The sequence below is a fragment of the Conger conger genome, chromosome 17, assembly GCF_963514075.1.
Source record: "Conger conger chromosome 17, fConCon1.1, whole genome shotgun sequence".
In the NCBI taxonomy this organism is placed as follows: domain Eukaryota; kingdom Metazoa; phylum Chordata; class Actinopteri; order Anguilliformes; family Congridae; genus Conger; species Conger conger.
Window position 1 is genome coordinate 9,411,123 of NC_083776.1, and position 27,970 is coordinate 9,439,092.

Sequence of the window (27,970 nt, forward strand, 5' to 3'; positions counted from 1 at the left end):
TAGTGTGTATGTGCAGTTATTTTGTGCAGTGTGTATCTGTAGTGTGTATGTGCAGTGTATATGAGCAGTGTGTAGGTGCAGTGTGTGCAGTGTATATGAGCAGTGTGCAGTGTGTGCAGTGTATATGAGCAGTGTGCAGGTGCAGTGTGTAGGTGCAGTGTGTGCAGTGTGTATGAGCAGTGTGCAGATGCAGTGTGTGCAGTGTGTAGGTGCAGTGTGTGCAGTGTATATGAGCAGTGTGTGTATGAGCAGTGTGCAGGTGCAGTGTGTGCAGAGTATATGAGCAGTGTGCAGGTGCAGTGTGTGTGTGTGTGTGTGTGTGTGTGTGTGTGTGTGTGTGTGTGTGTGTGTATATGAGCAGTGTGTGTGTATGAGCAGTGTGCAGGTGCAGTGTGTGTGTATGAGCAGTGTGCAGTGTGTCTGATCAGTGTGTGTGTATGAGCAGTGTGTGTATGAGCAGTGTGTATATATGGGCAGTGTGCAGGTGCAGTGTGTGTGTATATGAGCAGTGTGTGTGTGTGTGTGTGTGTATGAACAGTGTGCAGGTGCAGTGTGTGTGTATGAGCAGTGTGCAGTGTGTATGAGCAGTGTGCAGTGTGTGTGTGTGTGTGTGTGTGTGTGTGTGTGTGTGTGTGTGTGTGAGCAGTGTGTGTATGAGCAGTGTGCAGGTGCAGTGTGTGTGTATGAGCAGTGTGTGTGTGTGTATGAGCAGTGTGTATGAGCAGTGTGTGTGTGTGAGCAGTGTGTGTATGAGCAGTGTGCAGGTGCAGTGTGTGTGTGTGTGTGTGAGCAGTGTGTGTGTATGAGCAGTGTGCAGGTGCAGTGTGTGTGTGTGTGTGAGCAGTGTGTGTGTATGAGCAGTGTGCAGGTGTACCTGCGGCAGCAGCCATGTGCTCGTCCACACTGAGCAGCAGCTCCCAGGCGGCAGGCTGGATGTCCCCGTACATGTCCTCCGTCAGGATGGGCGCGGCTTTAATGAGGAGGGACAGGGGCGCGGGGGCCAGGCTCAGCACCTGCGGGGGGGGGACACAGGACATTAAACCTATGGCCCACATGACGGCACAGATTCCCTGCAGTAACCAGAAGCCTTCGTTTATTCACTCTGATTCTTAGAGATTCTCTTTGGCATCAGGAGATTACGGTGCTATATTACAGATTATGAATATTCATGTCTTTTGAATAAATTAGCTGTTTATCCACAGAATAGGTAGTGCCACTGTGTAGGAGTGGTGAAATATTGAGCTGTGGTGAGAGTGGCAGAATGTTCCTCAGAGGAAGGGGGCTACCTGGTTTCTGATGTACTTAGGTATGTGTGTGTATTGAGCTGGTGTTAGAGTGTTCCTCAGAGGTAGGGGGCTACCTGGTTTCGGATGTTCTTCACCATGCCTCTGTATTGAGCTGTGGTGAGAGTGGCAGAGTGTTCCTCAGAGGAAGGGGGGTACCTGGTTTCTGATGTACTTCAGCATGCCCGTGTCCTTCTTCCCCTCTGCACTGGCATCTGTGGGGCGTTTCTTCATAGAGGGGGTACGGAGGCACGATTTATCCGAACACTGGAACCAGAGAGAGGCCATATTTCACGAGACACACACTGCCATTATGAACATTCTAACCATTATGAACCACTCGGAATGATATCAGGTAGAAGAAAAAAAAACTGCTAATGGGACATTGAAACCCAGCAAGCATGCTTATTAGATGTTCTTCAATTCCCAGAATCAGATGTAAACAAATAAAGTATAATAAAGAACATATCAAGCTCGTTTTCCATAAGTATGCTAAACTAATACCTGCAATTAAAACGGGAGAGATTACTAAAAACAAAAACAGCGAAACAGAGCGGCAGTAACGCAGAGTAAAACCGCACTGGCCGAGTGGCGGCTCTTTCTTCCCGGCTCTCCGGTGGCGGCTCTCCGTCGTGGCTCTCTCACCTCCTTGCTCTTCTTGGCGCGGGCGCCGATGTTGCCGGCGCCCCCGTCCTCCCGCAGGCTGTCCACCGTCTCTCCGTACAGCAGCTTGATGGCGCGCACCAGCCGGGCGCAGGAGCGGCTGTGGTGCTGGTAGCAGCGGGGGTGGCAGAAGTCCACGTGCGTGCAGATGAAGCTCTGCTGGTTGCACAGCAGGATCATGATCTGCGTGGGGGGGGGGGGGGGGGAGCAGTGAGGCAGGTGAAGCAGGTCCACTTTTTTTTATTAACCAATGAAACAGTAGTATTTCTGCGACAAAGGTATAGCGTATGCACTCAGGCAATCAATCATGGCATTCATATTACGCCACAGAATTTTGTAAGAATTTTGTATATTGTAATACAACTTAGTGTAAACATTTAGGATATGCAAATAATATAAGGGAGGGAGTGAGGCAAGTCTACTTGGTCAAATAAAATGGCCATCTGCGGTCAGGCATGCCGGGAGACCAGGACCGGCAGTGGGTGTGGGGACCTACGTGCAGCCAGGACATGTTACGGTGGTAGTTATCCTCAGCTCCTCCTGTGCTCAGGGCCTCTGGTTCAATGCTGGGCTCACTGGTGCTCCAGGGACTTCCTGTCACAAGGCATATCTCAACTGTTAGTGTCTGGATCCACATGCAGTCCACTACCAGTATAAGCACAGTATAAGCACATCAGGGTAATTCCCCTACAGTATATAACTGACAGCATCCAGATCCACAGAATGCTTAGTGCATATGTGGTTAAGTATTCATGGTCAGTGATCTAACCTTCTGACAGTGTTTGAGTCAATAATCATGGTCAATGACCTGCAGTATATTATGGGCAGTGTCTCTGTGAGTACAATAGAAACAGTGCCCCCACGGGTCAGTAATTGGGGTTAGTGAACTTAGTACATTGCTGCCAGTATCACTGTGTAACTGTAGTCAGTTACCTGCAGCATCAGTGTGTAACTGTAGTCAGAAACCTGCAGTGTCAGTGTGTAACTGTAGTCAGTTACCTGCAGCATCAGTGTGTAACTGTAGTCAGAAACCTGCAGTGTCAGTGCGTAATTGTGGTCAGTAACCTGCAGTGTCAGTGTGTAATTGTGGTCAGTAACCTGCAGTGTCAGTGTGTAATTTTGTTCAGTTATCTGCAGTGTCAGTGTGTAATTGTGGTCAGTAACCTGCAGTGTCAGTGTGTAATTTTGTTCAGTTATCTGCAGTGTCAGTGTGTAATTGTGGTCAGTAACCTGCAGTGTCAGTGTGTAATTCTGTTCAGTTATCTGCAGTGTCAGTGTGTAATTGTGGTCAGTAACCTGCAGTGTCAGTGTGTAATTTTGTTCAGTTATTTGCAGTGTCAGTGTGTAATTGTGGTCAGTAACCTGCAGTGTCAGTGTGTAATTTTGTTCAGTTATCTGCAGTGTCAGTGTGTAATTTTGTTCAGTTATCTGCAGTGTCAGTGTGTAATTTTGCTCAGTTATCTGCAGTGTCAGTGTGTAATTTTGGTCAGTTATCCGCAGTGTCAGTGTGTAATTGCGGTCAGTTATCTGCAGTGTCAGTGTGTAATTTTGGTGAGTTACCGATGTCGGTGACGGTGTCCCGGCTCTGGGACAGCAGCCCCTCCTCGTTCTCGGACTCGGAGTCCTGCCGGGACATCTTGGTGCTCTTCAGGCTGCCAGCACGGCGGATGGAGGACAGCGACCCCCCCTTCTTCACCCGAAAGCTGCGCGCCCCCTTAATCTGCAGGAGCCGGGACCCCCCGATACGGATCTTCCTGATGGGAGCTGGAGTGTGGGGAGAGGAGGATCACACAGAATAAAGTATCAATCTATCTATCTATCTATCTATCTATCTAAGAGGCGTTTTAGAGAAGCATAATGCTACTGATTTTCATACATCTTGATCTATTTTTACTGGTACATTTTATGGAGGAAGGCGACCAAGTTTAACATTGTGTTATTGTGGAAAGTATATGCTTTCATCGCTCAATTTGTGTTCATCTGTCACTTATTGATTAACAGCTTGTCAGTGGTTAGCTGACTTCAGAGTGTGGGGCAGGCCCCCTTACCTAGAGACTCTTGGGACTTCAGAGTGTGGGGCAGGTCCCCTAGAGGCCCCTGGGAGTGTGGGGCAGGCCCCCTTACCTAGAGGCTCTTGGGACTTCAGAGTGTGGGGAAGCCCCCTTTACCTAAAGGCTCCTGGGACTTCAGAGTGTGGGGCAGGTCCCCTAGAGGCCCCTGGGAGTGTGGGGCAGGCCCCCTTACCTAGAGGCCCCTGGGACTCAGAGTGTGGGGCAGGTCCCCTAGAGGCCCCTGGGACTCAGAGTGTGGGGCAGGTCCCCTAGAGGCCCCTGGGACTCAGAGTGTGGGGCAGGTCCCCTAGAGGCCCCTGGGACTCAGAGTGTGGGGCAGGTCCCCTAGAGGCCCCTGGGACTCAGAGTGTGGGGCAGGCCCCCTTACCTAGAGGCTCCTGGGACTTCTTGTCGTCGCAGCCCGTGTCGGACTTCAGCGTGTGGCTGCTGCTGTTGAGGGAGTCTCGGCCGTCCTCGTCGTCCAGAATTCCGGCGAAGCTGATCTTGCGCTCGTAGCGGTGCCGGCCCAGCTCCGGGTCCAGACGCAGACGGCAGCTGTCCAGGTCCTGAGACGGAAAAGAGGATTAGACCACAACCCCTTCTGATGCTCTCTAAATTTAACTGGGTTTCTTTAGACACGGAATGACAGTGTTGGCACTTTCTTGTGTGCTAGCAGGTGCATGTGCATAAGAAATCTTGAGTCATGTTTGGACACAATATGGCTACCAAATACTGTGTGGATGAATGCGAGTACTCCCAATTGCAAACACATGAGCTCAAACCACTGATAGAAGTGTAAGAGGTTGCATGTTTAGGGCTCCAAGGTTCCCAGGGGAATCATCATGGAATTTTAATGACTGCAGTTCTGATACTGACCACCAGGGGCTCTGTGCGTGGCCGGGGTAAACAGGGGAAGGTCTCCCTCAGGAAAGTAGTAATCTCCAGAAGCAGCTGACAGGCGGCCATCTTGAGGGCGAATGGGCAGGCACACTTGGTGGGGTTGACTGTGTCTGAGGGAAGACTCCATATTGTCTAAATATGTACATACAATTCAAGTGCATAATTCCTTCTTATAATTTCAGAAGTGGATATCAGAGGGCCCTAAGTAGCCATACAGTAAATTCCAGGGACTGTATGTGTTTTGGTGGACATACAGGCTGCTTTACAGTAAACTGTAGCTGCTTGACGGGTTTTCCCCTGGGTTTTAACCGCCAGCTGTACTAACCATGGCTCAGCCTGAATTAGCTCAGTGACTCATGTTTGTTTTTGTTTTTATCGTCATCCAGGAAGTCCTCATGACTCACTGTCATCCAAGAAGTCCTCTTCCTCGTCTTCCTTGCGCATGCGGCGCTTGGTTTCCTCGTCGTAGATGAAGCCCAGGATGTTGGCCGGGCTCTCACTGTCCGAGTGGCAGAGCTCGCTCAGGCGGGTTCCGATGGCCTACCAGAGAGCACACGCACACGCACACGCACATGCACACGCAAACGCAGACGCACACGTGCACGCACACGCACGCGCACACGCACACACAAACATACACACAGACACACACACGCACAGGCACAAACATACACACAGACACACAGACACACACACACAAACACACATAGATGCACATACATGCATACACACACACACGCATACACACACACACACAGACACATGCATAAACACACACACGCACACATACACACACGTACACATACACACACGCACACACACATGCATGCACACATATACACACACAGCCACACATACACATACACACACACATACGCACACGCACACATATACACATACACGCACACACACACACACACGCACACATATACACACACATACACAGACACAAACACGCACACATATACACACACACACACACATACACACACATACGCATACATATACACACACACATACACATACACACACACGCACACATACATACACACACAGACACATCAGATTATTGGCACCACAGAATGCCACCATAGCCTGGCACGATTTTCATAAATGCCCCATGGAAGAGTTAGACCTGAGCCCACTGGTAAAAAAGCCAGTTACGTGCTGCATATGTACTGTTCATCATGTGTTAGGACAGGTCAAGCTGTCTGTGGCGTGTTGAGCTTCACTCTGTGTGATGTGTTGAGAGTAGTGTGGCGTGTGTTGTGTTGAGACTTGTGGTGTGTGTGTGTGTGTGTGTGTGTGTGTGTGTGTGTGAAGTGGTGTGTGTGATGTGTTGAGAGTGGTGTGGCGTGTGTTGTGTTGGTGTTTGTGTGTGTGTGTGTGCGTGATGTGTTGATAGTGGTATGGCATGTGTGATGTGTTGAGACTTGTGGTGTGTGTGTGTGTGTGATGTGGTGCGTGTGATGTGTTGAGAGTGGTGTGGCATGTGTTGTGTTGGTGTGTGTGTGTGTGTGCGTGATGTGTGTGTGACGTGTCAGCGTAGGACACACTGTAACTCACATCGCCCCACTGGCAGAAGTGTTTGGCTGCGTTCCACTGCAGCTTCTGGTTCCTCTTGTTGCCCACTATGGGAGAGCGCCCTCTGGAGAGGCCCCGCTTGGTGATGTTCACGTGATGACCCTTCATCCACTCCGGCCAGTTGCCACGGTTACAGCGGTGCACAAAGCGGGCGCATTCCAGGAAGAGCGAGGCCCGGGCCACCACTGGGGCTTCCTGTTGGGGGTGGGGCATAGACACACTTCCTGTCAGGGTTTGAATGCACTCCTACAGGGAACTACAAGTGGGTTCAATAAAAATGTTTTTGAGAGAAGAAGACCATTAGCCATTGGCCAGTTTCAAAGTAAATCCTTAAAATCGCAGCATCGAGGCACCCGATTGGCTGCACAGCTACCACAGTGACCTGGTCTTACCTCACCGGGAGGCGGAGTAATGTGAGAAATGAGCGAACACAAAGGTGAGATGGTGGAGATGGGAGCCCTGTGACACATTCACAGCATGGCCAGGCTGCGGGGGGGCGGGACAGCGACCGCCCAGCTAGTTACAACAAAACACAGCCACAACATGGAGGGCACGACACGACACACTGCAAACTCACAACAAATCACATGGGCCACATCACTAGAACGCATGACAGGAAGGCACAACATGGACACATCACAGGACAGTTTGTACACCACAGAATCACAACATTGCAACATTAGCAGCTCGTCACAGCACAGCCACAACATCCCACAACATCAGCACGCCACATCACAAAACGCACCAAAGCAACTTTCAAACCTACAGAGCTGCAAATCAAAATGATTAAAAACAACAACCACAAACCACAACTATGCAAGGATGGCATAAAATGCTGTACTTCACAGTAAAAAGAAAAGTCACTAAAGAAAAACAGTACAAATAGCATTTTTTGAAAGAATGTTTCATTTGTATTTCTTTAATCGTTTATCAAAAAATGGGTTATCCTGTATCCTGTTTCTGTAGTGTTGGGGGCAGGGTCTCACCAGGTCCAGGGCTGCGGCTAAGATGGAGGCGTCGGGGATGGTGCCTGGCTCACAGCAATTCAGCAGGAACTGGAACCTCTTCATGCCCTGCCGGATGGCGCCCAGGTTCACCACGTTTTTGTTCTTCATGGCCTCCTGGCTGGCAGCCAGGCGCTCCTGGAACCCGTGGCACCCTGCCAGAACGGGGGAGGGAGGAGAGCGTAATACGGCTTGTGGCGGCAGGCGGAGTCAGGGCTACGGCTCACTGCTTCCCCCTGTGGACACACTGTGAAATGCAGGCCGGGACGCACAGAAGGCACAAGGACGGCACGCAGCGACAAACGCGTGGGCAAAAGCTGACGAGTATCAGCTCCCAAAGTGTGCAGGCAAAATGTTCACACGAACTTAGAGTGATGGCAAATGTCACGGTTTGTCAAAAGCGCTTTCTGAACTGTTTTTGACAGAGGAGTTTGACAGAGAAGTTATCTTTTAGAAAAGTTATTATCCGTAGTTATCAGTGGTGTAGTGGCGGTGTGTTTACGCACTTATACCATGTAGCTGTATACCCACCTCTGAGGAGAGGGATTTACTGTATATTATGCTACACAGCTGTGGAGAAAGTCAGTAAACTGAAAAACAAACTAGCCAAGGAAAAGACAACCAGCTTCCCTTTTAATTTGAAGACATTAGTGCTCAGATCATTCATCAGGTTTTGATCAAGGCTGTCTAACCCCTGATTCAGATGTTTAATTTCACAGTGCCCAGCAGCCAGACTGGCCAGGAAATATGCAGCGGTCGATGATAGTCATGCAACACATTTTCCCAGAATGCACTGGGGTGGTATCAGCACAGTAAATGTGTTACAGACAAGACAAGAAGACAGATGAGGTGTGCCACAACAGCATGCACGACACAGAAGGAAAGATCGATCTGCTTTAACAAACTCCCCGGCCACCGACCCTGTCCCTCCCTGCCCCACCCCTCTGTGCTGCCCTGTCCCCTGTGCTAGAGGGCATCTAGAGGTCACGTAAAGTCATGTCCCTTCTCTCCCTTATCCGCCTGTAAATGAATAGTGGCATCAGGATGTAAATTCCCATTAATGCTGGGCCATCAGTCAGGAGTGGAGGGTAGTAGGGCTGTTGGGATTGGTTGGTTAGAGGGGCAACTGGGAAGGAGAGGGGCAGTTGGAAGCTAGCAGGGATTGATTAGTTGGGATTGGTTATGAGGGCAAGGGGCAGGTAAAGGGGGATATTTACATGTCCGATTAAACTTACCCCAGATTTTAGGTAGAAAATTGTAAACTAGTTGGGGAAGGAGATGGGGGCAAGACAATCAAGAGGATGAGGAAGGCGGGGGGGGGGGGGAATCAAACCTTTCCTTTAAAATTGAAAGATGTGAGATGGTACAATCTGCATGGTGGCTTCTTCCTCTACTGTTCACTACTGCAGAGGTAGGAAGCCAGGAAAACTGGATTGCTAAGTCAGGCTCTCTTCCAAGTCAGGGGAAGAAGAGGGAAAAAAAACAGCCAGCACAACTGCAGATTTCACTTCTGCTTTCAATCACAGGACAGTGCAGGTTAGTGAATTTTCAGCTGGAAAGAGATTGACTGCGGACATTTCAGTTTAGGTCGGGGCACCTGGCTCAATCAACCCCAGCCTGCTCGCGCAATCCTGGGGACACACACTTAGGCGTGAGGCGGGAGATGGAACACAGTGAAAGGGGTGCGCATCCACATGAACACAGTCAGGCAGACACACAGACACACAGACACACAGACACACAGACGCACACGCACACAGCCGGCATGGAAGATGGCGGACGGCAGAGCACGGGGCAGACAGACAGACGGACGGACGGGCGGACGGGACAGACCACGGACAGGCACAGAGAGAGAGAGAGCGGGGGGCGGGGGGGCGAGGGACGCCCCGGGGGTCTACCATCTTTCTCTTCTGTGTGGTGGAGCCTGGACGGGTTCCGTCGGCCGGACCGCCATTTACCAAGCCGCTTGAAGAAGTTCTCCTCCTCGTCCCGCCCGTACTCCGGAGCCCCCCCCTCCGACAGCTTCACCGCGCTGGTGAACTTCACCTGGAGCGGGGCGGAGCAGGAGGGACACTGAGGCCAGGCCATGGTGGGGGGGTATTATACAACGCAGTCCATAAGTACTTGGACTGTGACACAAATGACTTTTTGATTCTGTAATCCAGTACACTGGATTACAATGAACAATGAATATGAGGTTAAAATAAAGATTGCCAACTTTAATTTGCAGGCGTTTATATCCATATTGCGTGAACTTCGTCGGAATTTCAACCCTTTTTACACAGCATCAGATGCCCAGATACTTACGAACTGCACTGTATGCTGTAATATGAACACAAACAGTGCCCTGCCCATAACGGCACACACTAATTAAGTGCCTATGAAGGCGTGCCTGGGAGTTGACCTCTGACCTTGGAGCTTTGTCGGATGAAGCTGAGCCGGTCCACAGAGCTGATGTCCAGCAGGTCCTCCACGCCGTCCGTCAGGCCTGAGAGGGAGGAGCGCTTCAGCCAGTTCCCTGCACATAGAGAGCAGAGAATAACACTCTCTCTGTCTCTTTATAACCCTAACATTTACATGTATGTGTCTCACACACACAGACACACTCCTTTTCTACTTTCTCAGACACTACCTCTGTCTTTCTATCACACACACGCCCATGCAGAAACACTCTTTCAAATAAGTATGCAAAAACACATATTTTTCTGTGTCTAACTGTGATTTACACAGGCAGTACACAAGGGAGTGCACACACTAATGCTGATGCAGGCATTCTCTTTCACACACACAGATACAGCCAAGCTGAGTGGCATACTCTCCTTCTCTCTCTCCCACTCTATCGCTCTCTCACGCTCACACACACACACACACACACACACACACACCCATGGCCACATACACAAACGTAACACAGAAATGGTGACTGGAGGTTGAACAGTCCCACGGCATGCTTGGTGAAACAGGAAAAACAAAAAGAAATATAAAGAAAAGATGAATTTGCATGGTCATTACTACTCAGAATCAACATCAACAAAGAGGACCACAGGAAGGTGAACCTGGAACACAGCACAAGCAGAGCAGCAGTATAAAGGCATCACACTGCAGTGTAGACCTCCCCGCCACAGGGGGGGCGATACTCCCCGACCCACCGATGGGCAGCTTGAGCTTCTTGCGCAGGGAGATGCGTCGGGAGCGAGTGCGGGAGCGGCGGTCCGTGGTGGTGCCCGAGTGGGCGGTGGTGCACTCCGACGTGTCCTGCTCCGATTGGCTGCTGGTGTCGCTAGCCGCGCTCTGGGACTTGAACATCTTTCGCCAGAAATCCTTCCTGCCAAGCAGAGCCCCCGGAATCTGCTCCTCGCTGATAACGACAGGAGCATTGTGAGATATCCCACAGACATAAGCAGTGATGGGGCCATTTTTCGCTTCGTAGAGACCCCTGAAATGTACACGCATGGCAAAATACAACATATGGCCATTATATCTAGGTTGTGATATGAAGATAACATAGAATAAAATGAAGTAAATTGGTTCATATTTTTATAGTTTAGTTTATATCTGCCCTGCCAAAATCTGCAAGGCAAAGGGCAATGCAGAGAGCAGTAAGTGATGAGGATATTGATTAAGGAAGACATGCATAAAAGGGGAAAACCTGCATGGCTCTGACTAGACCTCTATGTTCCCCTGGGGCCTGCTCAGAAAGCCTTAACTTAAATGACAGAGCTGTAGAATTCCTGTTCAGAAAGTAAAAGTCTTCCCCAGTGTTTTGTACCAATCGCCTGTGTTTGGCCATTAGCATAATTCCTCAGTCAGGCGGTAGAGCTAATCAGTGAAATCAGCTGGGTGGAAGAGAACCACACAGCAGGACTTAAACATCCCCCCCTCTATTGACAGGGTGTGTCTGTTTGGTGAGGGGTGGAGGTTTGAGGGGGCGCTCACTGTTCGGGGGTCTGAGGGGGTCGGCTGGAGATGCAGCTGCGACACTCGTCCGCTGCGGTGGAGGCCTGGCCCTTCTCCCCGGCCGCGCCCGCTTCAGACCTGCACACGGCCGCCGGAGAGCCGCACACCATTAACCACAACAACCAGCAGACCAGTCCACCAAAGCTGTCTGTGTGCTAACACAGGTCAATCAGTGAGCACCTCAAATTACCAGCCAATATCATCAATGAGCAGATCATTCCATTACATTACATTACATTAATGGCATTTGGCAGACGCTCTTATCCAGAGCGATGTACAGTTGATTAGACTAAGCAGGAGACAATCCTCCCCTGGAGCAATGCAGGGTTAAGGGCCTTGCTCAAGGGCCCAACAGCTGTGCGGATCTTACTGTGGCTACACCAGGATTAGAACCACCAACCTTGCGTGTCCCAGTCCTTTACCTTAACCACTACGCTACAGGCCGCCCCGGCCAGTGTTTATCAATCCACTGGTAAATCTATCTGTGTGCTAACACAGGTCAATCAGTGAGCGCCTCAAATTACCAGCCAATATCATCAATGAGTAGATCAATACACCGCTAAAAGCTATCTGTGTGCTACCACAGGTCAATGCTATCAGTACACATCTCATAGTACCAGTCAATATCATTAATGAGCCAATCAACTCACAAATCAATTCCATTGGCGGAATAATGAACTCACAGGTTAGCATCATTAATAATTAAATTAGTAAACCATTCACAGTCATCACGTCATGTCATTAATTGATCAATTTACCAATAAACGCCATTCACCGATCAATTTATTGGTAAATGCTTGTTATCTGGTTTCTTTAAAATATACCCTGTTCACATTTGTCCCACATCTCATAATTATAGCAGCAGACTTTAAAACTGTGCTCTGGGTAGTCTAGCAGGGATATTTTACTCTGCACATTTTGTGTGTAGGTGCAAAAGGGACTTTCACAGTTCAGAAATAGCTTTATTTCAATGTCCATTAGACCGCCATCTGGGATTCTGATCTAGAAACCGTACAAGTCAATGTACTTTTGCCGTTTTAAGTGATCATGCAGTACAGACTGTAGGGTGTGAAATATTGACTGGCTCACAGTCAAGCAAGTCTGAGACCGAGTGTACAGGTTTCCGGTGTTCCTGGTGTGGGGCTGTAGTGACTGAAGTGGTGAATCCGAACAGGAACGTCAGGAATATCGGGAATGCGCATGTGTCCTCCAGGCCCAGGCCGTGGCCGGGTCGGGTCCGTACCTCTTGGGCCCGGCTGGTTTGGGCTCCTCCTTCTCCTCGGGTTTTTTGGTGGTGGTGAGCTTCTCGGCACTGTCCAGGAGCGCGCTCAGGGCCACGCGTCGGAAAACGTTCCCGTGGGACTCCTTAATGAACTGCACCAGCTGACGGATATCGCAGTACAGGCCCTGTGTGCGTGTGTGTGTGTTTGACAGAGACAGAAAGAGCGAGAGATAGAGAGACAGAGAGAGAAAGAGAGATAGAGAGACAGAGTTAGGAATTCAGGAAAACAGTAAGACAGATTGCACCTGTGCAGATTCATGCGATTAATGAGTCACCAAAAAGTATAGCAAACTTTTAACAAACTCCGTCTCCTGCTCTGTTCATTGACAGGAGCGCGTCCAGTGAGGAATCCCTTCCTGTGTACGCCAGCTTACACGCCAGCTTACACGCCGGTATCAGTTTCACAATCACAGCGCGGACTCAGGAGCAGCGGGAGGGCACCAGGGGGAGTGGGTGTGCTGACAGTTCACAGCAGCTTTAACAGAGTGTTATTTAACTGGCTAGGCAAGCAGTGTTTGGATAGTTAACTTTGGTCGCTTTTGCTCTGTTGTTTGGCCCTCGTCCTTATCTTTGTTGTACAGGTAGCAGTTGAAATTGTACTTCCCTCTAGGGTCTTTCAGCGCACTTAGCCCTGGTTATGGGTATGCACTTTGTTGTATGTCGCTCTGGATAAGAGCGTCTGCCAAATGCCAATAATGTAATGTAATGTAATGTAATGTTATTTAAAGAGCATGGCCATCGTTCTCTCACCAGGTTCTCTGGGCTGTGGAGCTCGTGCGTAGTGGAGGAGCAGCGGGTTATCAGCGACTTAAACATGCATCCCACCACCACCGTCTCCATGTTCTGAGCCAGGGACTTTCCCTCCCCCGTGGTGAAGTTGTTCCCGAAGCCTGCCTTGTCTGAAAGCAGGGAGAGACCAAGTATTACAGGGGGGGAGGGAGGGGGCGGTTCGCCCTGCGTAGCACACGGATATTCACAGCCAGCACAGGCATGAACGAACATGCCCCGCCCCCCGCGTGATGTAAAAACAGGCCAAACAGAAAAATAAACGGGCCTGAAAGGCAACGCAAGGACACATAAAGAAGCAAAAAATTTCGATTTGGGTATGAATTTGTATACATGCAAGTGACTATGGCCTGCGGAAATCGGGGGAACTTTTCCTTTTCATTTTTTATTTATTATTTTTGTTTTAAGCGAAAATCAGTTGAGACTTGGCAGTCAATCGGTCGAAATGGCAATTTGGGACTAGCATTGGCACGGGGGGTGGTCGGATTTATGGGCGGTTCATGTGTAGTCTAAACACATCGCCTCAGTTTGACTCGGAGGGGATGCAGGAGTGATAGCGTGCCAAAGAAGCAATTTCGTTTGTCTATTGGTTTTATTTGGACAAAGTTTATCTACCCAAGTCTCTCTTATCCGCCCTCCGGTGCCTCTCACCTGCACTGGCGTACTCTGCAAGAGAAGAGATGTGGGCATTGGAGTCAGGCCTTCACAGACATGTACTGCACAGAGAGAACACACCCCAACCTCCAAATCACTCACACACAGCTAATCACACACACACAAACATACACACACACACGTGCATTCACACAACTATCCACACACATGAACTCAGTCGTCACTCTATTGGGCATTAATACATTTTTTGTACTTCTGCTGTAGCCAATCCACTGCAAGGTTTGACAGTCTTGTGTGTTCAGAGATGCTCTTCTGCGTACCACTGTTGTAACACGTGGGTATTTGAGTTACTTTCACCTTCCTGTCAGCTTGAACCAGTCTGGCCATTCTCCTCTGATCACTCTCATTAACAATCCATTTTCACCCACAGAACTGCTGCTCATAGGATTTTTTTTGTTTTTTGTTTACCCCATTCTGTTTCATGAGACCATTGTGCAGGAAACTTCCAGGTCAGCCATTTCTGAGATACTAAAACCACCCTGTCGGGCACCAACACTCATTCTATGGTCAAAGTCTCTTAGATTACATTTCTTCCCCATTCTGGTGTTTGGTCAGAACAACAACTGAACCTCTTGACCATGTTTGCATGCTTTTATGCATTCAGTTGCTGCCACATGATTGGCTGATTAGAGATTTGCATTAACAAGCTGGTGTACAGGTCTACCTAATAAAGTCACTGAATGTATAAGCAAGCACTCAAGCACACAATCTCAGAAACACATACATGCATACACATGTCTAATCACACGCATACACACACTCACACCCACGCATTTAATCACACACAAACACACACACAGAAAGACACACATGTTTCTAACACAAGCTCTCTTGGGGCAGAAGGTGTGCTTTCATTAATAATGCTCTCATCCGTTCAGTTACGTGCCTGCCATTTTAAAGTCACTCAGTAGCTGAAATAGTCCAAGACATTTTATTCTTCTGTCAAGTGCGGAATCAAAGACAATCAGCCAATACATGTTATATGCCGAATATAGAGGCCCTGACAGGCAAGTACAGGAAATGGATGAGCAACTCATCTGAGGTCAGTTTCATTCTCCAGGGCAGAATGGTGAGAAGATGGAAGATATGTGAAGATAGAAGGACTTAGGGCGGCATAGACAGGCATGAATGAGTGAGAGGAACAGGTAGATATGGACAGGGAGATAAACAGATGACTGTGGGAGAGGGAGAGAGAGAGCGAGACCATTTGCTTCTGTCCCCACAAAAAATATTTTACAAATTGTTTTTAAAATGAGGCCCAACTGCTCTCAGCATTGCCAGCTTGCAGTGTGAGTGACAGGTGATCCTTAACCTGTTTCTTACACATCAGACACACTGAATTTACCCTGTGTCAGCTCACTATGGAAAAGAACAGTGTTATAATATAAAGGTACATGTTCAAGGGATACAATTGTCAGATAATTATAAAGATAGCTACAGTATAACTACAGTGCGCTATATACATATAGAATTACAATACTGAATGTTTACCAGTACTTATCAGTGCAAAGAAATAGTTCTTACAAGACATACTGTGTGTATCATTCTATGACAAATCACAAACAATGAAAATTAATCATTTTTAAATGTATAATAAAATCTGTGTTTTATTTATCTTAAAATAAAACAAATATCTGGTAGTTAAACATTTGAAAAAAGTAATACAAAAACATTTTATTCATAAGAAAACACCATCTAAAAAAATATCTGATTCTTTTTTTTAGATAATGTGTTTTTTTCATGATGCAGAAACAAATTACATACACACACACACAGTCACGCAGACACACACATACACACACACTCATACACACATACACACATACACACACACACACAGTCATGCAGACACACACACACACAGTCATGCAGACACACACACAGACACACACGCACACACACACCGTCACGCAGACACGCACACACACACAGTCACGTAGACACACACAGACAGTCACGCAGACACACACACACACACACACACACACAGTCACACTGACACACACACACACACACCCACGGACACACACACAGTCATGCAGACACACACACACACACACAGTCATGCTGACACACACACACAGTCATGCAGACACACACACACATGCTCATACACACTTACACACACACACACACAGTCACGCATACACACATGCACACACACACACACACACACACACACACACACCACACACACACACACACACACACACACACAGCTCTCTTACTGTCCGTGATAGGCTCCATACAGAAGCCCAGCAGAGCGTGCAGGAAGTCCACGATGTTGTTGAGGGAGTCTCGGGTGACGTACTCCCTCATGGTCAGGCGGAACTGCAGCTTGTCCAGCTTGTACAGACGGGTCAGGCAGTTCTGGGCCTGGAACGCCAGGTGAGCAGAATGTAGGAATTATCATTTCATATGTGTTCAGACATCAGCTGGACATCACCAGCACTAACTTTAACTCTAACACATGGGTTACAGTTAATCCATCCATCCATCCATTATCTGAACCCGCTTATCCTGATCAGGCTCGCAGGGGGGCTGGAGCCTATTCCAGCATACATTGGGCGAAAGGCAGGAATACACCCTGGACAGGTCGCCAGTCCATCGCAGGGCACACACACCATTCACTCACACACTCATACCTACGGGCAATTTAGACTCTCCAATCAGCCTAACGTGCATGTCTTTGGACTGTGGGAGGAAACCGGAGTACCCAGAGGAAACCCACGCAGACACGGGGAGAACATGCAAACTCCACACAGAGAGGCCCCGGCCGACGGGGATTCGAACCCAGGACCTCCTTGCTGTGAGGCGGCAGTGCTACCCACTGCACCATCCGTGCCGCCGGTTACAGTTAATTTACAGTATAATTTGAAGCTACTGTATATTGTTAACTGGGGATATAAGGAAATACATGTATTCTAAAAGAAAAAACTTGATTCAGTTTGTCTGTGTCAGCCGGTTTGGTTACTTAAAAGCTGACTGAATTCATTAGAAATAAATTAATATCTCTTTATTTCTAACCACCTGTGAAATTTTTCCTCACATTTCCTAATTACTGTAAATTAACTTTTGCAATGTTCTGAGAAAACATTTATATCAGAAAATGAAAAGATTGGAGCTATTAAGCCACAGAATGAAAGCAAAGTGAATAAAATCTTTGTGACAAAAACACATTTGACTTCTCACTTCTCGATTACAGTAAAGCGATGCGATCAGAAAGGGTGTGATGACTCTCCGTATGGAAGGCGCATTCCTCCTGGCCCCCGGGGGCCTCACCTGCAGACGCAGCCGGTCCCCTGACAGGCCTCGGTGGCCCTCCCCACAGCCGTACGCGCAGCCCAGAGACTTAACGATCTTGATGAGCATGGTGAGAGCCAATCGGTGGGTACTGAGGGAGGAGCTGGCTTCCTGAGTGGGTTTTGAGTACAGAGGCAAAGAATAGGATCACTGAGGAGTAGCAATTAGCCAAACTTACATTTCTGAAATAATGGGCCCGTTTTAACACAGATTAGGTTTAGTTTTAGTCGCATGGAGAATGTAGGGCAAGGCTTAATCTCCGTCTGTGCCTGGCCCTTTATGTTCTGAGTACATAAAAGTGATGAAGTAAGATTTGAAGACAGTACAATTGGAAAATAATGACTCTCTAGTCACAGGATTGGTGTACATGGCACAGTAAAAAAACGCACACATACTTTGCCGTCTTTCTCCTTGTTGTTCTTCACGTCATCTCCGTTGCTTCCCCCTCCACTCCCGCCCCCTCCTCCTCCTCCTCCTCCTCCTCCTCCTCCTCCTCCCCCTCCCCCTCCTCCCCCGGAATCCCCGCCCCCTCCGGGCGCGCTCCCCGCACTGCTGGCCACGCCCCCCTGCGCCCCAGCCGCGCTCTGATTGGCTGCGTCCTTGGCCCGGGCCTCGTCGTTCTCCTTGTCGTCCGTGTTGGCGGGAGACTTGCCGGCGCAGGGCACCACGCCCAGCTGCAGCAGGCACTCGATGATGTTCAGCGCCACGTCGCAGATGCGCGAGCTGATGTCGTGAGTCAGCACGGCGTACAGGGCCCTCAGGATCGCCTTCGGAGAGAAAGAGCCCACTGTCACACTGCCAAAGCCCAATGCACCATGAACATCAATACCAACACAAATACTAATACCAATACTACTACTACTATTACTACAACTACTACTACTATTACTACTACTACTACTACTACTACTACTGCTACTACTACTACTACTATTACTACTACTACTACTAATAATAATAATAATAATAATAATAATAATAATAATAATAATCACCATCATCATCGTTATGGATTCGATTTATATTATGCCTTTCATGGCCTCAAAGCACTACAATGAAAGGCAGCTAATCTGATTTGATATCCATCTGATATCCTACAAACCTAATGCCACAGTCACAACTCTAATACCCTTCTTACAGCTCTAATACCCCTCTCACAGCTCTAATGCCCCTCTGACTCCCCTAATGCCCCGCAGTCTCACAGTGAGGTCCAGCATGCCGTTCTTCAGGATGAAGCTGCTGGCTCCCTCGATGCTCTCGCCCTCCTCCAGGCAGGAGTAGTTGATGCAGGAGTCGGTCAGACTGCGGGGCAGGTTGGCGCAGGCCAGAGGCTCGATGGGCATCTCGGGCATGGGCACGGGGTTACAGAGACGCTTCATGTGCTCCGTGAAGAAGTCCGCGTAGCCCACGTTGAAGGATGCCACCGTGGTGTTGAAAGTCGCCATGGTGATGGTGGATATCTGAGAACGCACTAGGAGGGAGAAGAGAATGTGTTTTTCTTTCTTCTTGCCAACAAAAGTAAATTCACAAAACAATGTCTGTGCCATTTTTATGAGTCAAAGTTATTGACAAGTGTTCACTGAATTCTGGCTTATGTGTGTGGTAGTTTCAGATGGTGGTGCTGGAAAGATTTACTTTGCATACATCAAGGCTTTTGGCTTGAAAAGCCAGAATAGATTGCACATATAGCAGTTACAGTGCGGGGGCCACTCAATGCTTCAATAGCACTCAAAAACATTTCTGCTTTTCTTACATTCGCTATTGCAGTTACTGCTGACACAGTCAGCATTGAAACAGCAACGCAATACGGTTTGGGACAGAGGGACTGAGCAGTGGTTATGCTTTAGTCAGTGGTGCAGCAGATTCAGTTTTAAAGACCGTTTGACAGAGAGATCGTTAAGCGAACCCTCAGACCATGCAAGAGAACAGGCTTTGAAACTTAATCATTACAAGGTACAGCAATTGTACAGTTTTATTGACCATGGGACAGCGGTTTTTCAGAGTCAGTGACCATTTCAAAGAGCAGCCTTTTATGTGTTATTGACAGTTTCACAGCGTAGCCTTTTATGTGTCATTGAGCGTGTGACTGTGTCAGTGACTGTGTGACAGAACAGTTTTTTTGTGTCAGGGACCATGTGATGAAGCAGTCTTTCAGTGTCAGTTACAGTGCAATACAGCAGTCTTTCAGTGTCAGTTACTGTACAGTGTGACAGCAGTATTTGAGTGTCAGTCAGTGTGTGACACAGCAATATTTGAGTGTCAGTTAGTGTGACACAGCAGTATTTGAGTGTCAGTTAGAGCGTGACACAGCAGTATTTGAGTGTCAGTTAGAGTGTGACACAGCAGTATTTGAGTGTCAGTTAGTGTGACACAGAAGTATTTGAGTGTCAGTTAGAGTGTGACACAGCAGTATTTGAATGTCAGTTATAGTATGACACAGCAGTATTTGAGTGTCAGTTAGAATGTGACACTGGAGTATTCAAGTGCCTGTTAGAGTGCGATACAGCAGTATTTGAGCGTCAGTTACAGTGTGACAGAGTGTACACCAGGCTGTTCTTTACCCTCCTTGACGGTGTTGTCGCTGTGGCTGTTGGCGTGGTCGGGGAGGTCTCTCAGCAGGGTGTGGTGGGAGTGTGAATGTTTGGCGCTCAGGCTCTCCACATCGGCAGAGGTGTCCGTGCTGCCACGCCGGGTGAATTTCCCTGGAGAGAGGAACCACCATCACCCCCAACACCCTCCACGCAGTCCATACACAGGCCCTAAACACTTTACTCAGCCTCCCCTGGGCCCCTTCCCCTCTCCAGAATGAACTAGTCCACAACCTCAGCGGTTCCTAAACTATGGGTCAGGAACACTAGGGAGACTTGGGAGGGCTACAAGTGTATCACGATATGCAGATAAAAATGACAGCCTACTGTCGATGATGCACTTCCCACAGACATTTCCACCAATGAAACTAAACACTGCACCTGTCGCATGGACTGTAGTTGTAGTTGCCAGAACTTTCCCCTCCTTCCCTATATTGACTGATCTTGAAGCTTCAGCTTCATGTGTGCACATGTTGCTCTAAGATGGGAGGTCACTAAACTCGCTGCTAAAAGGCCACAACATCCATAATTGGCCGTGAGCCCAGAAACACAAGCCGCATCCACATTGTAATGTTGCATGAAATCAATAACAATGTACACACACATCTCCGCCTGCCTCGTCCCCCGCTGGTCAGAGTGCAGCAATCACTTCATTTGGCCGTTTCCTGCTTTTCCTTCCTCCGTTTGTTCAGCAGACTCTCACATCGCATATCATAACCCATTTAGCATGCACCTGGGATCCCAGCAGTCCCTGGGGTTCATATTTAACTAACCTAATCTCCAAACAGACACAGACGCGGGTTGATGAATGCGCGATGTGGGACATTATTAAGAGAACAGGCTCAGGTAGGCTTGAGCACGGCAGATTTAATGATGTACGCTCCGTCCTGGGGCCTCATCCTGTACGCTTGTTTTCTTTGCAAGCGTAGTTGCAATTCACAGTGCGTAATGAGCCGTTCCTGCAGGATGACTCATTCTCGAAAGCCACAGCATCAAATGAATCGATATTTATACGCTCTGAAGAATGCAGGTCCTACATTAATTAAAGGAATTTCTAAAGGCAGATCAGTAGTTTCTACAAAGAATGCATTTTTCTGTAATAATTCCAAGCAAAGGACACGTCATCGAGATAGTAGATAGTAGAGTAGGTGTACCAAATTAGGGTTTAAATGAAAACCTACAGAGCGGTAGATCTCCAGGAACAGGGATGGGCAGCCCTGCTTTAGAAATCGGTTACAATGCTGCTATTAATTAGAGTGCACTGAAGCGACAGTTATGCTGAAGGTTTAGACACGTGGTCAGCAGACTGGCTGGAAAAAAAGAGCAAAGACACAGCCCCAGAGCAAATCCCTGTGATTGTTTCATGCAAGGCCGAGGTTTGACGGTACAGCGGAGCAGGGCCGGGGAGCGGGGAGGACCGTACCCATGATGGTGGCCTGCCAGCCTCCCCGGTCCAGGCCACGGCGGTCGTCCCCCAGGCCGGAGAAGCTGCCGAAGGAGAAGGTGCTGCGGGTGGGCGACACGTCCAGGTGGTCCTCGTGCAGCAGGAAGGGCACGCCCATGCGCCGCTGCCTCTTCTTCCCCGTGTGGTGGAACGGGATGGAGCCCTTCCGCTCACGGTCCTCCCGCCGATTCTTAAACTGAGAGAGAGAGAGGGAGGGGAGGGAGAGGGGGGGAAAGAGGGAGAGAGAGAGAGAGAGGGGGGGAGGGGGAGGGAGAGAGGGAGAGAGAGAGAGAGAGAGGGAGAGGGAGAGAGAGACAGAGAGAGAGGGACAGAGAGAGAGTGGGCAAGAGAGACAGAGGGAGAGAGAGAGAGAGAGAGAGGGAGGGGGGGAGAGAGGGAGAGAGGGAGGGACAGAGAGAGGGACAGAGAGAGAGAGGGCGAGAGAGAGAAAGAGAGACAGAGAGAGAGGGAGAAGGAAGGAGAGAGGGAGAGAGAGAGAGGAAGAGTGAGTGAGGGACTGCCATGTGACTCATGGTTATTTATTTGCTGGTTATCTACAATATCTTTATCACCTTATTAACATTATCATTTACATTATTGCTTGCATAATTATAGTTAAACATATTATTACAAGCCATACACAAGCTTACAGTAAATCAGGAAAAGTAACGTGCATGCACTAGTGTGTCTGTGTGTGTGCGCGAGTGTGAGTGTGTGGTGTGTGTGTGTGTGTGTGTGTGTGTGTGTGTGTGAGTGCCTGTGGTGTGTGTGTGTGTGTGTGTGTGTGTGTGCATGGTGTGTGTGTGTGTGTGTGTGTGTGCGTGTGTGTGTGTGTGTGTGAGTGCCTGTGGTGTGTGTGAGTGTGTGTGTGCATGGTGTGTGTGTGTGTGTGTGTGCGTGTGTGTGTGTGTGAGTGCCTGTGGTGTGTGTGAGTGTGTGTGTGTGTGTGTGTGTGTGTGTGTGTGTGTGTGCGTGAGGTGTTTTCACCTTCTTGAAGATGTTCATTCCCAGGTCAGAGGCGAGGTCGGGGACGGCCTGTCTCCTCAGGTTGGTCATGGACACCTTGGCGAAGGTCTCAGAGCTCAGGGACTTCTCCTCCTCATTGCACTTCAGGCTCATGTCCTTTTCATTTGGGAAGAGGTCAGAGGACAATGATACATTAATCACCACAGATTTATTTCTGTGTAAATTTGTTTTGCTTCATGACTAAGGCTGAGACTTAGTCATGAGATTTATTGTTGACTCCCAGCATTCTTTGAAGGACTGGGGCTCAGTGACAATGAATAGATTCAACATTCAATATTCAACATTCAATTCAATACTCCAAAACACATACGGTGTAGTCTGTTAGTATTTGGACAGTGACACTGTTTGAACAGGGCTGCAATTCCAACATGGTTCACACAATATGATGTAAATACCAACAAATACCTTAAAGCCGACTTTAACTTCATATTCATTATTTTAAGGCAAACATTGTGTCACTATCCAAATACTTACGGACTGTAATGAGTATGGTATAGTTACTAGGTAAGTGCCCTAGCCCTTCGGCTCCGTTCACCTGCCTGAAAACCAGGTTTAGTAAAGGAGGTAAGACAGACGGACGCTGTCCTGCTGGCTCACGGCTGGACACACACGCCCGTTACCTGGGTCTTGTGTGTGTTGACCAGGGAGGGCGTGGCCGCCACCATGGAGCTGCTGCGCGGGCGGGGCAGGGGCGTGGCCAGGGGCTCGGGGGGCCTCTCTGGCTTCTCCTCCAGGACCTGCCGGAGGCGCTGCAGGTAGTACATCAGGGCCCAGTGCACGCCCTCCTCCGTCCAGTGGGGCTGGAGCAGGCAGCGCAGGACCGCCACGTCGAAGTAGGTCCCGTACCGGGCGCGCTGTGCCAGGGGCAGGGAGCTGCCAACAGAGGGCGCCACCCTGGGGAGCAAGAGGGAGGTTTTCGGTTCTGTTGCTGTTGTTGTTGTTGTTTTTGCTGTTAAAAGAGTATGAAACCAGGGAGAGACTTTCTTTGGAAGCCTCAGGGCTTCTCAATCACATGTCTTTAAATACCCATTTCAGTCAAGCCCAGTCAGGCCCAGAACAGGAGCACATTTTTGTGAGTTCATCTCAAAGCTGAACATTTTCATCAGCACTCTCACCCCTACAGTATTCTCTATGATTGGCTGTCACTGTGATGTCATTATCACCTGACTCACCTCCAAGGACCATTCAAGGGCGAAGAGTGAGGGATTTAGGAGAAGTGAGAGGGAGAGAAAGAGAGAGGGAGAGAGGGATGAGGATGAATTAAGAGATTTGGGACAATAAAGTATCTAAATGGGAGTGACAGGAGCAAGTGATGATTACATTGAAGGGGTGGGGAGGAAGGACATGTAGACAGGATGTAAAATATCAGGGTGAAAAAAGCAAGGAAGGGGAGAGAGGAAGACGGAGAGATCTCCCTCTCTCAAACAGGATCGTACTGTAGACGAATAGAATTCAGGGGAATAAAATAAGTATATGACTTTTTTTATTTTGCTTAAATTGCAGTTGCACAAATTAAAAACAGCCAAATATTATCAGTAGATTTCAATGTTTAAACATCAAATTTGTTTAGTGGATAGGCTGGACTGGAAAACAATGTCAATTAGATGGTAGATGTAGAAACACACACACAAAAATTAGATTAGATTATAAACAATGTAAAATTTGATTTTGCACATGTAACCAGATCTTTGCAAGCCTGCTTTTTCCACCTAAATCATGACAGTTAAATTACTGTCATTCATCAGTTCTACCGTAATGCGTCAAAACTATATCTGTTTTTTTGCGGCGGACAGACTGCTCCAGTTCACTGTCTGAATCTGACTGAAAACAGACTGAGATCCCTGTGCTCTCCGTGCAGTGGTGTCCGTTCGCCCGTGTGAGGACGCTGTGAATAAGCGATCAGCGCTGGGGCGGTGGAGCGCCTCCGAAGGTCAGCGCTTAATGCGCGGCATTAGCGCTGGAGCGCAGCCGCGCGCTAAAAGCCAACGGAGAGTTCCATTGAGCGCGAGGGCGGGGGGGGGGGGAGGGCCCGCGCAGCGAGTCATCTTCTAACGGCGAATATTTATCAGGGCCCCGCGACGCCGTGTTAGCAACACCGTGCGCCGTGTCGTCTGGTCGACACCGCGTGCGCAACGCATACTGTACGCGCGCACGGATATACGAACACCGTCCCACCCGGTCCGTGATGTTGTGACAGGTTGCCTTGGCAACCGAAGTGACGGCACAACACCATCCACCACCACCACCCCCCTACCCCCCCCCGGTATTAGGCTGCTATGCGGCGGGGGTTGCCATGGCGACCGCGCCGGCTGCAGGCAGGCAGGCTCAGACCGGCAGCGGTGAAGTGGAGCCGCGCACAGCAGCACTGCAGCCGCGTGAGCTGCATTAATCAGGACAAACCGCAGAGCAGCAGCGGAATCGCACATCCCTGGATTACCATCCATAAAGAATACGGCCTACTGCTGCACACAGCCCTGAGTACTGTTACTGCACACAGCTCAATACTGCTGTTACTGCACACGGCTCTATACTACTCTTACTGCACAGAGCTCTATACTACCACTGTTACTATGGACAACTCTACATTACTACTGTCACTACACACGGCTCAATCCTATGACTGTTACTGCACAGAGCTCTATACTACTGGTACTGCACAGAGCTCTATACTGCTGTTACCAAACAGAGCTCTATACTGCTGTTGCCAAACAGAGCTCTATACTGCTGTTACCAAACAGAGCTCTATACCGCTGTTACCAAACAGAGCTCTATACTGCTGTTACCAAACAGAGCTCTATACTGCTGTTGCCAAACAGAGCTCTATACTGCTGTTACCAAACAGAGCTCTATACTGCTGTTACCAAACAGAGCTCTATACTGCTGTTGCCAAACAGAGCTCTATACTGCTGTTACCAAACAGAGCTCTATACTACAGTTACTACACAGAGCTCTATATTACTACTGTTACTACAGAGAGCTCTATATTACTAATGTTACTACACAGAGCTCTATACTGCTGGTACCAAACAGAGTTCTGTATTACTACTGTTACTGCAGAGAGCTCTATATTTCTACTGATACTACACAGAACTCAAGATTACTACTGTTACTGCACAGAGTTCTATATTACTATAGTTACTATACTGAGCTCCATAGCCTATTACTTCTGTTACTGCATGGCATTATACAATTACTACAATTACAGAGCTCTATATCACTACTGTTGCTAGAGAGAGCTGTACAGAGTTCTACATCACTGTGCTATTTTAATATGGCCAGTAAAACCAGCTCACAAGGTACGGCTCCTGACAATCCATTACTATTCTGGCACATCCTAACCAACAGTACTAACACCCAAATGAGATTTGTAATACTGTGCAAATCAACACCATGCCTCACTGGACCTGCCTCCTGTAATACAAGGAGTCAGGTGTGTACATAGCTCCCCCATCCCAGTACTATTAAACAAACACAGCTGCTATTCTGATATGGGGCAGCCTATAGCCTAGTGGCTGAGGTACATGACTGGGGTTGGTGTTTCAAAGATCCGCAGAGTTGTTGGGCCCTTGAGCAAGGCCATTTACCCCACATTGCTCCAGGAGAGGATTGTGCCCTGCCTAGTCTAATCAACTGTAAGTTGTTTGGATAAAGGTGTCAGCTAAATGACAAATTATAATTATTAGTATGCCTGAGACATATTCACTGGTCTAATGAAAGTGATAGAGCAAGTTACCGCAGAGACCGTAAAAGTTTAAATCACTTTTAACCCCCTTTTTGGCCAAGAGTTTTGCGGGATAAATTCATCAACATCTCCCTGCAGGACTAAGGCAGGACCCTGTGATTACTCCTGCCCCTCCGCTCTCATTAACACATGAAAGCCTGTGAGGAGGTGTTAGTTCTCCCCAGAGCTCAGGGGATCCAGCCTTCCCCTTCACCGCACTAATGGAATGATTCATTACTTTCATCAGCCGCTTATCTAACCTGGGAGACCCCGGTCACATGACCGGCCGCCCACGCTCTCCTCTCTCTGATTGGTGAACAAGGTGGGGGGGAAACAAGACACCAGGAGAAAGAATCTCAGCAACTGCTTTAGACAAGCTGATGTAAGTGGTTTAGTCCCAATGGGGATAGATCAACATTAACCCCACTGTTTATCACCAATCTGGAAAAATCTTGCATACGGTACACTCACCAAGTACTTTATTAGGAACATTTTTACTTTATTACACCTACTTATTCATGTGATTATCTAATCAGCCAAAACTAAGAGTAGTCTAAAAAATAAATCTAATAAATACCTAATAAAGTGCTCACTGAGTGGATATTGAGCAAGTCGAGCATTGACACTCCCTTCCTTATACATGTCATATTCGTTACATTTCAGACTGCAAGTAAATGCATTAAAATACAAAATTAACACAGGGAATATGTTGATTGATCACTGCTATACAAGACAATTATCTGAATAATTGCCACGTTCACATTTAGATTACATTTGTGATACAGCATGTAAGAGAATGCATTGTGTGTACGTATGTAAGTGAATGCATTGTTGTAAATGTAATATAATGTAAATGTCATGCATTTATATTGTGTTGTTGGTCATGTTTTTTTAACTTCTTGAGTGGCCTTCTATTCTTGGAATAGATCACCACGGGCAGTAGACTGCTTCTATTAGAGGTCAGGGGAGAGGCTGCATATGCTAAAAATACTGTCCTGCTCAATTCCCCAGCATCACAAACGTGTGTCTCTTCAGGAGAACGGCAAGAGGAGAAATGTGCCCAGCGATGGCAGGGAGCTTACGGGGAGAAGTAAACCTTCTGTACAATAGCACTTCTCTCCCTGGGGGACCGAAGCATCTTCTGATTTAGACCCACACTTTGAAAGGGCACGCTGAGAACAAAGCAATCTTCAAATGTCCCTTCAGAGTTCATGTGTTAGAAATCCCTGAGCTAGGAGATGAAAACGGAGGCATTTAAAGTGGTACTTTACAGCACCTGGGCCTACAATAGTAGGTTATAAATTGGTGCATGTTTCTGGTACTTTAATATAATATAATAATAAATATGTATGTAGAAACATTAAGCTCAGATTGGACATTGTACGCAACTATCTATACTGTATAGAACCTAGTAAATTAATTATTGGATCTGTCTCATTAAACATTATCATATTATTTGGATTCTTATGATTGAGTCTGTGAGACAATTTTCAAACTGTCAGACCCCCAATCCCACTGGAAAAAAATATTCCCGCATGCCTGCCTGTGTGTGTGTGGGTAGGTGTGTGTGTGTGTGTGCGCGTGCGCGCATGTGTGTATGTCGGTGTCTTTGTGTGTTTGTGTGTGTGTGGAGTGAGTGAGTGTGTGTGTGTATGTGTGTGTGTGTGCACGTGTGAGGATGTGTGTGTGTGTGCGCGTGTGTG

At 48.2% G+C, this 27,970-nt stretch overlaps 1 protein-coding gene across 1 annotated transcript in view; it reads right to left on the bottom strand.

Moving 5' to 3' along the window:
• Positions 1 to 27,970, bottom strand: part of LOC133116881 (protein unc-80 homolog) — a 58,798-nt gene that overhangs the window by 25,886 nt on the left and 4,942 nt on the right. Inside the window, exons 8-33 of the mRNA XM_061226885.1 lie at positions 24,839 to 24,926; positions 23,167 to 23,419; positions 22,508 to 22,642; positions 21,500 to 21,716; positions 20,050 to 20,190; positions 18,691 to 18,959; positions 17,889 to 18,255; positions 17,441 to 17,595; positions 16,414 to 16,561; positions 13,475 to 13,623; positions 12,686 to 12,849; positions 11,422 to 11,520; positions 10,635 to 10,843; positions 9,897 to 10,003; positions 9,444 to 9,531; positions 7,468 to 7,640; positions 6,464 to 6,676; positions 5,302 to 5,437; positions 4,874 to 5,007; positions 4,386 to 4,563; positions 3,507 to 3,710; positions 2,716 to 2,718; positions 2,443 to 2,540; positions 1,929 to 2,129; positions 1,443 to 1,550; positions 875 to 1,013 (exon numbers count right to left, since the gene is read on the bottom strand). Of these exons, the coding sequence (XP_061082869.1) occupies positions 875 to 1,013; positions 1,443 to 1,550; positions 1,929 to 2,129; positions 2,443 to 2,540; positions 2,716 to 2,718; positions 3,507 to 3,710; positions 4,386 to 4,563; positions 4,874 to 5,007; positions 5,302 to 5,437; positions 6,464 to 6,676; positions 7,468 to 7,640; positions 9,444 to 9,531; positions 9,897 to 10,003; positions 10,635 to 10,843; positions 11,422 to 11,520; positions 12,686 to 12,849; positions 13,475 to 13,623; positions 16,414 to 16,561; positions 17,441 to 17,595; positions 17,889 to 18,255; positions 18,691 to 18,959; positions 20,050 to 20,190; positions 21,500 to 21,716; positions 22,508 to 22,642; positions 23,167 to 23,419; positions 24,839 to 24,926 (4,176 nt within the window). The remainder of the gene's footprint in view (positions 1 to 874; positions 1,014 to 1,442; positions 1,551 to 1,928; positions 2,130 to 2,442; positions 2,541 to 2,715; positions 2,719 to 3,506; positions 3,711 to 4,385; positions 4,564 to 4,873; positions 5,008 to 5,301; positions 5,438 to 6,463; positions 6,677 to 7,467; positions 7,641 to 9,443; positions 9,532 to 9,896; positions 10,004 to 10,634; positions 10,844 to 11,421; positions 11,521 to 12,685; positions 12,850 to 13,474; positions 13,624 to 16,413; positions 16,562 to 17,440; positions 17,596 to 17,888; positions 18,256 to 18,690; positions 18,960 to 20,049; positions 20,191 to 21,499; positions 21,717 to 22,507; positions 22,643 to 23,166; positions 23,420 to 24,838; positions 24,927 to 27,970) is intronic.